The sequence below is a fragment of the Nomascus leucogenys genome, chromosome 13 (genome assembly GCF_006542625.1).
Source record: "Nomascus leucogenys isolate Asia chromosome 13, Asia_NLE_v1, whole genome shotgun sequence".
NCBI classification, from domain to species: domain Eukaryota; kingdom Metazoa; phylum Chordata; class Mammalia; order Primates; family Hylobatidae; genus Nomascus; species Nomascus leucogenys.
The window spans coordinates 96,794,781-96,810,802 of NC_044393.1; the positions used below are offsets into that span (position 1 = coordinate 96,794,781).

A 16,022-nucleotide genomic window follows, 5' to 3' on the forward strand; every position below is an offset into this window, starting at 1 on the left:
CAACAGAATCAATCTCTTTTTGTACTCTGAGTCTGCAGCAGGTAGTATATATGTCCTCATTTGGCACTTTTTAATTTTCATTACAGAGATCTTCCCTGAAGTCGTATCAAGGTGACATTGAAAGGATTTGATAGAAAGGAAACAATTTGTGGCAAAACAGAGAGAGAAAAATAGTACCTGTGATACAACCTACAGGCAGAGTCAAAAGTCAGTTCACAGAAACCAGAAAACAGACATCCCCTTGGCTGCTTTCCTTCTGGTAGACTTATCTAAAGCTCTTACTAGCAAGCACGCCCCTTCCAAAGCCATAGCCTTTTGTCCTCAGATTTCATCTTGGCTTTTCCGCATTATCAGTGTCCCTGTCAGTATAGCCATCCATAGCACAGTTATTTAGAAGGCACAATTAATTGACTTGTATGTTGTCTCTTTGTAAGCTTCAGCTTGGTCCGTGTGGAAACTTGTCAGCTTTTCCCCCAATTTCATGTTGTTTCGGCCTGTAGTTGTGTTACCTCCTTTGGATGTCAAATTCTCCTTTCTCCTTGAACTCTCCAAAGCCATGTATTTTGATGAACCAGCTCTCTCTGACATCACCTGAAACCAACTTAATAAATCACCCCTAGTCTTCTACCAAAGCACATTTCCTTAAATGAGTTTTCTCATTTTGCTGCACAACCTGAATATGGTCAGAAGAAACACTTCTTTGAAGTCCATCCCCTCCTCAATCTGCTCTCCTCTCCATCTCTAGGGGATCCTTAGGTATGAGTTTCAGAGTTTCTCTAAAGCAGCTTCTGGGTTTCCCTTTATCACAACACTCTATCCCCAGAGCAACCATCTGGGACCTTCATCTATTCTTCCAAACTGGGCACGGTCTGCCCAATGCACAGCTGTGCTCTTTCCAAACAAGAGGGTATTTAAAACCCAACTGCAAGTCCTACATGGGGTACAGGGGGTTGTTGCCAGCCACATGTCATTTTGGAACTATTTTTGCCTTCTTTCTTTTTAAATCATATAGGCCTATTAATATTCAAGGAGTTATTCTCAAAAGGTGGTTAAATGCATAGAAAAAATTAAAATTAGAAGAGCTTTGCATTTTAAAGGCAGCTTTCTGTTTTCGCATGGCCAATGGTGTCTCCCTTTTGCTTCCTTTTCTCTGTGGATGTCTTTGTTTGTGAAGTTATTTTTTAACCATAATAAAAAGCTTAAAGGCCAAAATACATAAAGAGAAATACTTCTTATACTCAAGAGGTTATCGAGATACCAGAGATTTTAAAATGAGTTCGTAACATTGATTCCTAAGCTCCAGGCATTTCCTTGAAGAATTTCCAAAAGACTTCAAATAAATTTTTCTTGCCAATGTTCATTTTCAGATGTGTTTAACACCAAGTTTTCTGGTGTGAATATGCATATATGACTCTAGAAATCTCTACATTCAGAAACTAAAACCATACCAAAAGAAAAATAGGACATTTTTTATTTCCTTCATAATATGACAGGCAATACAGTAGTTAGGAAAACTAAAGCTCTATATCTAGTCATTAGTGGATTTTAATGTCACTTAGCCTCAGTTTCCTGACTAAGCAGTGAGGGTGGGCTCAGAAGTCGAAGTCTATTCACTGAAGCTTTTAGATCTTAACATTATTGGATTCAATCACATACTTCTTTTTTTTTGAGACAGAGTCTCACACTGTTGCCTGGTCTGGAGTGCAATGGCGCGATCTCGGCTCACTGCAACCTCCACCTCCCAGGTCAAGTGATTCTCCTGCCTCAGCCTCCCGAGCAGCTGGGATTACAGGCACCCTCCATCATGCCCAGCTAAATTTTTGTATTTCTAGTAGAAATGGGGTTTCACTATGTTGGGCAGGCTGCTCTCAAACTCCTGACCTTGTGATCCACCCGCCTTGGCCTCCCAAAGTGCTGGGATTACAGGCATGAGCCATCGCGCTCAGCCTCAATCACATACTTCTAAGCTGATGTGATTGTTTCTGTTTCTGTGGAGTTAGAACCAGCTGCAAATTTAGAGAGACCACATTCCCCATAAGACTGCATATGCTTCTGACACCAGTTGCAAGTTCAGAAGTTCCCCAAACCACCCCCAGGCTTGATAGTTCTGTAGAAGGACTCACAGAATTCACTGAAGGCTGCTATACTCATGCTGCATTGTGGGTAAAGAATGCAGATGAAAATCAGACAGGGGTAGAAGCACAGATGGCAGAGTCCAGGAAGAATACCAGATGCTGAGTTTACAGTCAACCTCTCTCTATAGATTCAGGAGCACATTTCTTTCCTGGAACAGGTGTGTAACAATTGGCATGGGGTATTGCCAATGAGGGAAGCTTCCCTGAGCCTCCGTGTTCAGAGTCTTTACTGAGACTCCGTTATATAGGAATGATTGATTGCCCACATGGCTGACCTCCATTTCTAGCCCCTCAGAAGGCTGGAGATATAAACCAAAGCCCCACACCCTTCATCACATTGTTGGTCAATCTGGCATGGTCAGGCCCCATGCTTTTTCTTTTTCTTTTTTTTTGAGACAGAGTTGCGGTCTTGTTGCCCAGGCTGGAGTGCGCAATGGCACAATCTCGGCTCACCACAACCTCTGCCTCCCAGGTTCATGCGATTCTCTTGCCTCAGCCTCCCAAGTAGCTGGGATTACAGGTACCTGCCACCATGCCCAGCTAATTTTGTATTTTTAGTAGAGATGGCATTTCTCCATGTTGGTCAGGCTGGTCTCGAACTCATGACCTCAGGAGATCCACCTGCCTCAGCATCCCAAAGTGCTGGGATTACAGGCATGAGCCACAACACCCAGCCCAGGCCCCATCTTAAATGCCATCTGGTGTGGCCCTACCCCTAAAACACAATGTTAGACTCTCTGGAATAACCCAAGGCTTCCAGGCAAACGAAGACATGTTTACCAGGCAGGACATCCCAAGGGCTTAGATATTGCCTTCCCAAAGCCAAGGGCAAGGGCCAGACCTCTTGACGGCGAGGCTAAATTCTCTATTACACAGTTTTGAAAATTTCTCTGTTGAGGACAAGAAGGCAAAGATTCCTAGGACTTACTGCTAGAAGGAAACCTGAAAATCCTAATGTTTCTTAAAGTAAGATTCCAGGACCACTTGCATCAGAATCACCTGGCATTAACAAATTGCAGACTCCAAAGCCCCACCCCAAACCTACTGAATCAGATTCTCTGTAACAGAAGCATTGGAATATGCATTTTAAGCATTTTCCTTTCGCAGTTTTTTATGTGGGCCAAAACTTGAGAAATGTAATTAAGATCCAAGGTCCTTGTTCCTACAAGTAGAGTGAAACTAGCATGCAATAAAGCAAAGGGAGAAAATTCTGCTTCTTATTCCACTGCTGAGTTTAACTTGGGCAAGCCATTATTCCTCAAACATCATATGTTTGAAAATAACATTTAGCTACATTTGTTTTAAACAGACATAACTAATGTAGCATGCTCTTAGACTGAGAAAATATTCATTGAGTTACTTTGTGCTTTTGGAAAGATGCTTGTGGAATACAAGATGGAACTCCATCTAGTTCAGCTGGCCTTGGGAAAATGAGTGGATTTCTCTTTTCAGAGTATCTATGTGATCACTGTTGCCCTCCTAGGCAGGAGTAGTTTCTATTCATCCTTTCATTCATTCACAAGTTGGTATCTGCTGTGTGGCAGGCAATGTTCTCGGTGCTGAGGAGAGAACAACGAACAAAACAGAAAATGCCTCTGCCTTCCTGAGGCCAGGACCACACATATATTATTCCAGATAGTGATACATGCGATGCAGACTTTTTAAAAATCAAGATAAAGGGGAAAGGACAGCTGAGAGCGGAGTTTGTCATTTAACATAGAATGTTTAGGGATGGAGTTTCTAATATGATGACTTGTGAGCAGAGAAGTAAAGGCTCAGCCACAGAGTTATTTGGGTAAAAGGAACAGCAAGTTCTAAGGCCCTGGGGCAGGAGCAGTTTCAAATGTTGTGAAGGAGAAAGTCCTATGTGGTGGAATTAGAGGAAGACTAAGAGGAGTGGAAATAGATATGGGGAGTACAGACATCTCTTTGAAGGAATTTGGAAACAAAAGGGTGCATGGAAATGGTAACTTTTGGGATAGATAAGGTCAAAAGAAATGTTTTATAGTGCCAGTTGTTGTTAAGAGTAGAAACATGTCAACGTGTGTGTGTGTGTGTGTGTGTGTGTGTGTGTGTGTGTAACCACCCAGTTGTAGAGGGAGGGGAGAATTGTCAGAGTGGTGTCCTTGAGCTGGTAGGAAGGATGGCACCCCGTGTATAGGTGCAGCAGTTGGCCTTGAATTAGGAACATAGATGAACTCTTTACTTCTTTCTCTTTCTCATCTCTCTGATTCCCATGGTGACCTTATTTTCAGCCTTCCTGCCTCTTCTCATGACACTTTCGTGTTGAATAAATCCTTTTATCTTCTAACGTACAGTTAATACTTCATTCAGAAAAAAATACAGGAAACAAAAAAAAAGATATTCATAACACTGTTCACCATATAGTGAGGCTGAAATATCTGTTCTACCAATTACCAGTTTCGTTGTATGAGTCAAATGAGTTTTATCACACAGAAGATCCCCCAGGAAGCAGCCGCCCCTCGAACCTTATTTTAGAATGGAATAAACATATCACTATCAAAACTAAACAGTGTTAGCTGGTCTGCCATCATGCTCACGCTATATAACTTTCCTTCTCTTTTATCCTGTTCTGTATTGAATGGCCAAATTTTTTCTGCTACTTCAACTGAAACTGTGGTCTAATGTCTAAATGCCCCCTCACCTGCTGAGAAAACTTAGAGCCAAAAACACCTGGTATTGGTCAGTTGTTAAATTTATCACTCAATATATTCAGCCTGGAGTGATTTGTTGAGTTAGAATGAGAGCAAATAGTGCCACCTGCTGGAATTACACTTGGAAGGGGAAGCGTGAACATGCCAAGAGCTCTCCATGGTTTTGTCCCAATCGTTAAGCCTTTCAGACGAAGTCATGAGCCTGCTTTATTCAATAGTAATTTCTTCCACCTGTATTCTTTTCTGGTGGCAATATGCCACCTTGTGTATTTCTCTTTTAGTATTTCTCTTTTCTCCCTGTAATGATTCAGTATCTAAAATTACCATTAAGACCAGCTGTATTTCATATTATTTCTCTTAGACTCTCTTGAAAAATTACAGAATGTTGCAATTTGAAAGAACCTTAGAGGTTCTCCATAGTTTCAAATGCATTTTGGACACAGGAACTTTTGGGAAACTATGGATATAATCCTCACTTTGGACCTCAAACTGAGGCCTGAAGAGTGAAAAGTGAAAAGACCACACAGCTAAGGCTCTGTATCAGTTAAGATGCTTTCAGCTACAATAAAAATGGCTTGAGCAATAATATAACAGCATATCTCACATAAGAAATCCTAAAGTAGATGGCTCTGCGATTAATTTAGAAGTTGAATAGACCAGGTGTGGTGGCTCATGCCTGTAATCCCAGCACACTGGGAGCCTGAGGTGGGCGGATAGCTTGAGCCCACAATTTCGAGATGAGCCTGGGCAACATGGCAAAACCCCATCTCTACAAAAAATACAAAAATTAGCTAGGCATGGCGGTGTGCTCCTGTAGTCTCAGCTACTTGGGAGGCTGAGGTGGGAGAATCATCTGAGCCCAGGAGGTCAAGGCTGCAGTCAGCTATGATCACACGGCCACACTCCAGCCTGGGTGACAGAACAAGACCCTGTCTCAAAAAATACAAATAAAGAACTTTTAAAAGTTGAACAGTGTCAGCCATGACCCAGGCTCATCCTCTGTCCTCTGTGTCCTCCGTGTCTCTGACATTTGTGAGGCAGCTCCAGCAACATTAAGAACCACAGCTTCCCACCCAATATTAAGGGGCAGAAAAGGGACTGTCTTTTCCTTATATCTCACCAAAAGACTCCACTCATGTTTCATTGGCTAGGAGGGAATTATGTGTCTCATCCGAAGTGGGTAGCTGGCATGGAGCCTGGAATTGCCATCTTTGCCTTCGTTAAATCCAGATCCATCCTGTGGGCCTTGGGTAGGGCTGTCCTTATGCAAAGCACAAGACTGTGGAAACACAGAGATTCCAGGGCAAAATCAGATTAGCTCACAAAGAAAAAAGGGAGAGTGACTAATTATTGGGAGAAAAATCTCCATGGGTCTCTTCCACTTCTGCCTGCCTTCTGAGCAAGAAGCATTGACAGCTTTGTTTATACCTTTTTTAAGGATGTGCGTATAGCTAACAGCCTTGGAAAATACAGATAGTGTCTTCCTCTGGGACAGAGGGTAGATTTATTTCATGGCCAGAGTAATAAATATAATGTCACTCTCTGGGGCAGAAATTGAGCAAGTTTGCTAGCAGCTACTGTAAAAGATTGGGGTTTCCTAAGTCCAGGGTCCCTCAGCTGTGAAGCAAATTTATTGCATGTGCAGCGTCCACCTGGGATGGCCTGCATTCCCCCCGCAAGGGAAAGCAATGTGAACAGGAAGCTCAGGCCGCCTGCTGTGTTGTGAGTAAAGAAGTCCTTTGTCTCTGACCCAGGAGTTTCATGTCTTCTGCCAGCATCATCAAACTATGGCCATGTTAAACTATGGTTCTGCCAGCATCATCAAACCATGGCTAACTTGTTAGCCTTCAAGTGGGGTAAAGTCTCAGACCCTTCCCAGTTCTTGACACTCATGGAAAGGCAGCCATTCATGTTTGGCACAGTGTTCTTTCCAATGAGCCAGACTATATGCATCCAATTCCCAAATACTTATTTCCAGAAATGAGAATTTGTTCGGTATATAAGAAATTCCTTTTCCACAAGCAGAAACAGGGCAACACTTCAGTCTCCAACTGGAGACACATATTAAGCAAGGACGGTGTCATTGGCTCAAGTGTCTTTTATGCTGTCTCCCTTTTATTTGCTCGCTGACTCTCTCTATAATTATCTCTTTTAAAATGTCAGTTGCTCTCACCCAGAAGACCAAGAGCAATCAGCCACAAACTGAACTTAGAAGCTTTTAAAACACACTGGCTGTCTGACTGGGGGATGGGGTTTCTCAAAGGCTTCCCGCAGCAATGTCAGGGAAGCTGACATTGAGTGGCTGAGAAAAAGGAGCCCTTTCCTTGGCTCTCACAGTGGGTCTTACAGACCCTTCCTGAGGAGGCAGCAGAAGGGGTGTGGAATGTGCTGACTTCATAAATATTTCTCCAGCAGAGCCTGAATGGAGGCTCTTTGGGAAGAACGTTGTTCATGGGGGCCTTTGGCCTTGAGTCCCTCTTACTGTATCCCATGAGGGTGAGAGGCTCTGAGCTACAGCATCGTCCTGGCAACTTCCTTCCCTTCTCCAGAACAAAGTATTGATGTTAAGGTGACGGTGAAGAAATAGGGGATCTATTGGGACAAGCAAAAAGTGTAGGTATTTTCTAGCGACTTCTGGCACTCAGAATGTCTCCAAATAGTGACAGTTTGAAGACCTGGACACGAATGCATCACAGCAGTAGGAGAATAGCAGAGGAAATTAGAGCAGCATTTATCCCTACGAGTCAAACCTTAGGGTTAAACTCAATTTATCCCTAAATTCTATTTCCTTGATGGCAGTTGATGCCTTTAAAATGAAACAATCTTTCCTACTTAGCCCAGGAACCCTCGTTCTCTTGCTGTTCTGACAACTTACATTTCAAAAATGGTCCTGCTAAAATACAGCGTTGTGAGAACAGAACAGATTTAATCTCAAACTAAGGCTACTTTTTCCTCATCTGCTGTTATCAGAACTACAGAGAAAGATCACACAGCCTGTGGGTCATATTATCATCTTCCTGCATTCTGATCATACTTCCATGGAAACCTTGATGGAGGTCACTGGCCTGCAAGTTAAATCCAGTCCCAATGACCCCTGGAGGCAGGGGCTTCTAATTTAGATGAGATATTTTTCTGAAGTGTGTGTCGAATCACCACAGGTGTTGAAATGAAAGTTCTCTCGCTAACGACATGAAGGATCAAAATTCCTTGGTACAATTAGGTTGATTAAATTGAGCTCTGTGTCTAATATCCCTGTAGCTCAATAAAGTTAATGCAGCTTTCCAAGGGGACCAACGCAGAGGCAGGGAACAGTCTAGGTCCTGAGAGAATCTGGCCCACCATGGTTTTTAAATTAGAAGTTTGATTGCTTGTGACACCGTCTCAAAATGGTACCAGCCAAAAGAAGCTGAATTTTCCATTAGCCCAGGAAAAAAAATGACAGATATTTAATTAAACTGCTTAGAGATTAGGTGGAAGGCTTATTGATGGATAGAGGGGCTGAATATCTTTATAAGCAAAGTTAGGAAATTCACTGGTGTGCCACATCTTTAATGTTGAAAAGAATTCACCCAGCCTAAGGGAGCTGAAGACATGTGTGCTGCTTCAGCCTGAAGCTGCCTCTCCTGTCAATCACAAGAAAAAATATACGTTTAAAAAGCTTGTTTATAAAGCACTAGGTGGTCACTGAGGAACTTAACATAAAACATAAAATGTGAAATAAGAAAGCTACTTACTCGGGAGGCTGAGGCAGGAGAATGGTGTGAACCTGGGAGGCGGAGCTTGCAGTGAGCAGAGATCGCACCACTGCACTTCAGCCTGGGTGACAGAGGGAGACTCCATCTCAAAAAAAAAAAGAAAAAGAAAAAAAGAAAAGAAAGCTACTTATAGCTAAAGTTAATAAAGCAACCACCGAATCCATTTGCCAATTGTTGAGAGGTGACTAATTGCAGAGGAAGGTTGATTTCGAGGTGATCTCTAAAAAAAAGAATAATTTGTGGTCAGTGCTAGAGGGTGGGTTATGAGAAGGAGCCTACATCCCAGATGGGGAATAACCAAGGTTTGCAACAGATGATGTACGACAGGGATTATTCTCCAGAAATATTGTGCTACCTTTCGGATAGGCACAGGTGGTCGTAAAATGTAGGTCACCCTCATTACACCAACAATAGGTCACCCTCATTACACCAACAATTCAAGGGTCCCCAACTTTCAATGGAGTATAAAGATCAATGAAATCAAGTTTCATAAATTCCCCCAAAGCAGTAGCTCTCAACTCTAGCTATGTGTTAACATTTCCTGGGGAGTTTTTTCAAATGCCAGTGCTGACTCTTGACCAACTAAGTCAAAATCTCTGGACACAGGTGTTTCAAGAGATTCCCAGGTGACTATGAATCACTTCCCAAGGAGCTACTTACTGAAAAGGTAAATTGTATGTGGAATTAGAAGATATCAAGCTCTGAAATCTGACAAACCTTGGTTCAGTTTGTGACTCCACTAACTTACTGAATCTAAGACACTCAGCATGCGGTAACTTCTCCAGACTTCAGTCTCCTTATCTGGAGAGGGTCAATGATGGTCACATCTTGGAAGGCTTCTAAAATTAAATAAGGAAATAAATATATACCTGGCACATAGACCTCCAAAACGCCCTTGGTTATTAATGGTTAATGATTGACATTTTATCCTTCTTCCATCAATTTTGCCATCGACCTTTCTAGGACGTGACAGGCTTAGATGATTTTTCCTCTCCCTGCTTTGTTTGTCGTCTAGAATTTACTGCTATTTGGTATCTGGGAGAAAAATACTCATGTCTTTCATGCTTTCTCCTCCTCCAGCTGCCACAGAGGTGTCCTTTTCATTTGATGTGGGAAATGGGCCAGTAGAGATTGTAGTGAGGTCACCAACCCCTCTCAACGATGACCAGTGGCACCGGGTCACTGCAGAGAGGAATGTCAAGCAGGCCAGCCTACAGGTGGACCGGCTACCCCAGCAGATCCGCAAGGCCCCAACAGAAGGCCACACCCGCCTGGAGCTCTACAGCCAGTTATTTGTTGGTAAGTAATGGAAAGGTAACCATGGCTTCCCTCTGTTGATTTTTAAGAGCCTACACAATGCAAAAAAAAAAAAAAAAAAAAAAAATCAGCCTATGCAAGGTTTGATATAGAGATCCTTCCAAAAGTAAGGGTGTTGTCCTCTTGTAGTCTCCTTCAAGACAGAATGGAATAAGGAAGAAGGTTCAGGAGACCTAGATCTCATTCTACTTCCACTCTTGGGAGCTCACTGTCCTCAGCTATAAAATCAGAGTGCTGGCTGAGACATCTCTCAGGTCTCTCTAATATCTGCAATTTTAGGTTTATGGTTTTAGAAGTGTATAAAGTTATTTGATCATTTGGGCACTTGTAACTGTGTGGAAGGAAAGGATGGGCAGGAAGGAAGGAAGGGAGGGAGGGAGGGAGGGAATGGGCTAAGTTCAGATTTTTTTGAAATGATAAATATAAAGCCATTCCTTTCTTGCCTGTTATCAAGGTTCTAGGCAGAGAAAGATTTAGACTTTTCCTGACATACGAAAAAAGATCAGTACAAAAAAGAAATTTAAACAGAGCAAAAAATTTAAACTACCTATGCAAGAAGTGGATCCAGCCACCCAGTCTAATATTTTTCACTTGTCTTTCTGCTATTGAAATATTTCCGATGAACCTGAAATTACTTCAAATTCATACCTGTTTCCCATGGCTAGTTGAATTTTAAATTTTGTTTTTGAGAATATTCATATGTTAGGAAATTAGCAACTTTTCCTCTGTTGAATGAAAAAAAGAAGTGAGTTTGAAGGACTTTGTGGATGCATCATCTTAGACCCCTCTCTAGGGGGGTCAACTGATCAGTGCAGTCAACTGTGGAAGTCTCAGACACAGCAAGACAAGAATGTGACCCGGTTGCTGTTCATATTCATAACACCTACCACTTGGGCTCCACCCTACGTTAGAGCCTCACTGATAGCCAGTTAATTTTAACAAGGGGCAGAGTCCCCACAGTGTCTTTCATAGCTGTGTTGGGAAGCTTGAAGAGCAGTAGAATGTCATTAAAGGAAAGGTAAAATTAGATCTCCATTCATTTTGTGTGATGTTGGCCAACTACAAAACAAAGGTGTGAGTCAATGAGCTTTGAAAGTGAGACTGACTTTTAACAACCACATCAGCTGGGGCTATAAAAGAGTCACAGATTTAGAAATAAAGTATTTCCTAATTACAACTGGAAACCAGCCCTTTCCAAATCCTTCCCTCAAGTTATAGATCACAAAATTACACATTATTTTTTAATTAGCTAAATATCAGGCCCATTGATCCCTGTTGAGCACAGTGAAGAAATTTCACTTCATCAACATGTGTGGCCCAGATTAGCTAGGACAAGTTTCTTCCTAAATACTGTTAATTCTGAACATACTGGGTAGATTCTATCTGGTTTTCATCATAACAGGTGACCCTACTTGACTCAACTTCTTGTTTTTTTGACCCTGCCCCTGGATATAGAAGTCCAACTTTAGTTTTGTTCCTTTCCGTTGGCTAACTGTGGCTGTGTGTAAGAATTTTGAAGACCTAGTAAGGTTGTAAAATGAAGAGATGGAAGAGTATTTATTATGGTCTTGGAAGGAATGTAAATTCACTTAAAGAAGGTGACCCAATAATAAGAAAAGAGCAAGGGCCTGAGATCAGAATTCTGTAGAACCATGGAATTTAAGGGATAATCAGAAAAAGAATATCTCAGGAAGGATGAAGAGGAATAGAAATAATGAGGCGAGGAAAATTAGGAGAGGGTAATGTCACAAGAGGAGGAGGATTTGATTAAAAAGGTAATGGCAAATAATATCAAGCACCATGAGTAAAATAAGGCTAGAAATGTACGTGTGTGTGTGTGTGTGTGTGTGTGTGTGTGTGTGTGTGTGTGTGTTTTGAGATGGAGTCTCACCCTGTGGCCAGGCTGGAGTGCAATGGTGTGTTCTCAACTCACGACTCACTGCAACCTCCGCCTCCTGGGTTCAGGTGATTCTCCTGACTCAAGTCTCCTGAGCAGCTGGGAATACAGGTGCATGCCACTATGCCCAGCTAATTTTTGTATTTTTAGTAGAGAAGGGGTTTCACCATGTTGGCCAGGCTGGTCTCAAACTCCTGACCTCAGGTGATCCACCCACCTCAGCCTCCCAAGGTGCTGGGATTACAGGCATGAGCCACCACACCTGGCCTGTGTTTTTTTAATTTAGTAATTGTGAAACCATTGATGACCGCAGAAACAGAAATTTCAGAACAAGAGGCTGACGTGATGAGTCAGCAATTTCTTTTGACTAGAAAATAGTAAGTCTCTAGTCCCAGTTTCTAATTCCTGTCACCTTAAAGGGAGGCATAAGGCACATCTCTCAGATATGGGCTACTTGAGCCAATTTGTGAAATATTGTTCAGTAATAGAAGTCTACCCTAGGTGAAGTGAGAGGGGTTGTTACAAAAGAAAAAAAAAAAAAAAGGATGGCCACGGTGGCTCACACCTATAATCCCAGCAATTTGGGAGGCCGAGGCAGGCGGATCATGAGTTCAGGAGTTTGAGACCATCCTGGACAATATAGTGAAACCCTGTCTTATTAAAAAATACAAAAATTAGCACTGGGCGCAGTGGCTTGCGCCTGTAATCCCAGAACTTTGGGAGGCCGAGGCAGGCGGATCATGAGGTCAGGAGATCGAGACCATCCTGGCTAACATGGTGAAACCCCATCTCTACTAAAAACACAAAAAATTAGCCAGGCATGGTGGCGGGCACCTGTAGACCCAGCTACTCGGGAGGCTGAGGCAGGAGAATGGCGTGAACCTGGGAGGCAGAGCTTGCAGTGAGCCAAGATTGCACCACTGCACTCCAGCCTGGGAGACAGAGTGAGACTCTGTCTCAGAAACAAAAAACAAAAAACACAAAACAAACAAACAAAAAAACTAAAACTAACACCTAGTTCAACAGCTATGAATTTCTGGAGCCACTTATCCCCAAACTATTCAGTTAGAATTTAGGCACTTGGGTGTTAGTCTCAGTTCACCTTTAATATAAAAGCATCTTCTTGACCAAGTATTACCGTCTTCCCTCTTTGAGTATCTTCTATATCTATGTTTCATTTGTTTGTTTGTTTGTTTGTTTTACATAGAGTCTTGTTCTGTTGCCCAGGCTGGAGTACAGTGGCATGATCGTGGCTTACTGCAGCCTCAACCTCCCAGGCTCAAGGGATCCTCCCACCCCAGTCCCCAAGTAGCTGGGACTATAGGCTCATGCCACCATGCCTGGAATGAGGTCTCCCTGTGTTGCCCAGGCTGATCTCAAACTCCTGGGCTTAAATGATCCTTCCACCTCAGCCTCCCAAAGGGCCGGAATTGCAGGCATGAGCCACCATGCCTGGCCTCTTCCAATATTAGACATTTTTTATTACATGCTTGGTAATGATTGAACAATACCAGGGTTGCCAAGTGGTCAGTCTTCCCACAATGGTGTGTGGTTAACAATATGGTCTTTGACTGCCACCTCTTCCTCTTGCCAATTGGGAAACCACTAACAAATTGCTTAATATTTCTGTGTTAAATAGGAATACAGCTCCTACACCACAGTATTAAGTGAGATATTCCATGCTAAGCACTCAGGAGAGTGCCTCGCCTAGGGCCCATAATTATTATCATTATTATTAATAATAGTAGTAGTAGTAGTAGTAGTATTTGAGACAGGGTCTTGCTCTGTCGCCCAGGCTGGAGTACAGTGGCGTGATCTCAGCTCACTGCAACCTCTGCCTCCCAGGTTCAAGTGATTCTCCTCTCTCAGCCTCCTGCGTAACTGGGATTACAGGCGTGTGCCACCGTGACTGGCTAATTTTGGTATTTTTAGTACAGAAAGCATTTCACCACGTTGGCCCGGCTGGTCTCAGACCCCTGACTTCAAGTGATCTGCCCGCCTCAGCCTCTCAAAGTGCTGGGATTACAGGCATGAGCCACTATGCCCAGCAGGTCCATACTCATTAAATGTGAGGGTTTTTTTCCTTTACTATCCTTTACCTTTCACTCCCTTTACTTTCTTCTTCCTCCATGTAATAGTTACCCTTCTCTTAAAGAAACCTGTTTCAATGGGCTTATTACTTCTTTCTTGAAATATTGACTTGAAATGTGATCACTTCCACTCACCAACCCTACAGGAAAGCTCACATGCAGAGATGTCCCTCAATATTCAGAATTATTCTGCTAGTCCTCAGCTTACCTGCAGAGGCCACAGGGCAGCAAACTAAGGCCCAGGGGTTTTTTCACAGTCAGCCAAGAAAGTAAGAGTTGATCTGAAAACATCACACCAACATCCCTGCAACAGCTAAGATGTGTGACAGAGTGGCCCAAGAGCTCCATCTAGGTTCTGGAAGGAAGGGCTTTCATACAACTTAAAGCTGAAACAGACTGAAAATAGTTCTTGGCTTTGCCCCCAGAGCTCTACAGAAGGCCACCTTCCACCCACTTACCTGTGTTCATGTAATTGCCTGAAGGGTTTTTCTTGCCCACTACACGAGGAAACCCAATTTACTGAGACAAGGCTATTGCAGTAAATAAAGCGTTTAATTAACACAAGGCCAGCCAAGCAGAAGGACTGGAGTTATTACTCAAATCAGCCTCTCTGAGGACTCAGAGGCTAGGGTTTTTAAGGACAATTTGGTGGGCAGGGGGCTAGGGAATGAGTGTTGCTGATTGGTTGGAGATGAAATCATAGAGGTGCAGAAAATTGTCTTCATGTGCTGAGTCTGCCTCTGGGTGACGGCCACGGAACTGGTTGAGTTCTGCATCCCAAGTCTGGATGGAGTCAGGTAGTTTCCAGAATGCAAAAATCTGAAAAAAAAAAATCTTAAAAGACCAATCTTAAGTTCTACAATAGTGATGTTATCTATAAAAGCAACTGAGGAAGCCACAAATCTGGTGACCTCTGGCCACATGACTCCTGAGCATTAAGGCATTCTAGAAACTACACCTACATTTTAACAGAGTTCAGGCCTCTCCCATAATTGTAATTTCATGGACTTTCATTGGTTTTACAAAGGCGGTTTCAATCTTCCAGCCAGGAGGAAACCAGTTTTAGGGAGGGACAATTATCATCCTTGCTTTAAAGCTAAACTCTAGCCGGGCATGGCAGCTCACACCTGTAATCCCAGCACTTTGGGAGGCCGAGATGGGTGGATCACGAGGTCAGGAGATCGAGACCATCCTGGCTAACATGGTGAAACCCCGTCTCTACTAAAAATACAAAAAATTAGCCGGGCGTGGTGGCGGGCGCCTGTAGTCCCAGCTACTCAGGAGGCTGAGGCAGGAGAATGGCATGAACCCGGGAGGCGGAGCTTGCAGTGAGCCGAGATTGCGCCACTGCACTCCAGCCTGGGTAACAGAGCAAGACTCCATCTCAAAAAAATAATAATAACAATAAATAAAGCTAAACTCTAAACCGAATACCTCCCATGGTTAGTTTAGCCTGACCTGTGCCCAGGAAGGAGCAAGGACAGCCAGGCTGTGAGGCTAGAAGCAGGATGGAGTCAGCCATGCTAGACTTTTCTTGCTGTGTGACCTTTGCAAAGGTGGTGTCATTAGCGAGGCCAGGCTCACATGTCCTTTTGCAACGTAACTGAAAAAAAAAAAAAAGAGAAGACACAGTTCACCTCACTGCACATCTAAAATATAATTAGAAGCTGTCATCCCAAAAGGGTTAACGCAGGTCTTTTGGAAGTTGTAAGAATCCAGAGATTATTCTGGTTTAATCAAAAAGTAACAAATGCATTTAAAAACTAAGAGACATAGAAAGAAAAAAAGCACTTGCTGGTATGTGTCTGAAAAGTGCAGGAAACTTTTCCCATTTTTTGATCCAAAATGACTGACCAGCATACGACGAGCTCCCTGGATGGCCCAGCAGAAGCATTTAAGCCACGTGGTGATCTGAAGCCTCAGCTAGCCCAGGTGTTTGGACCTGAGCTGTCTGTGGGCCAGATTTTTCTTAGGAGGTGGAGAAAGCAAACAAGCTCATGGTCATTGTCTAAGCGTGAACAATGCCAGGCTGGATTGAGCAAAGCCCTCTTCGGCAGAGACATACAAGGAGTTTTGAGTCCTGACAGCTGATAGCAGTGGCAGGACTGGGAGGAGGCAAGGTATCTGCTAGGCCCCCAGCCTGGGAGACTGGC

The 16,022-nt window shown here is 43.1% G+C and overlaps 1 protein-coding gene across 2 annotated transcripts in view; it reads left to right on the forward strand.

Moving 5' to 3' along the window:
- CNTNAP2 (contactin associated protein like 2) overlaps positions 1-16,022 on the forward strand; it is a 2,305,108-nt gene that overhangs the window by 2,018,709 nt on the left and 270,377 nt on the right. For both annotated transcript variants that reach the window (XM_030826021.1, XM_030826023.1), the window contains one exon: positions 9,646-9,864. In XM_030826021.1, coding sequence (XP_030681881.1) covers positions 9,646-9,864 — 219 coding nt within the window. The remainder of the gene's footprint in view (positions 1-9,645; positions 9,865-16,022) is intronic.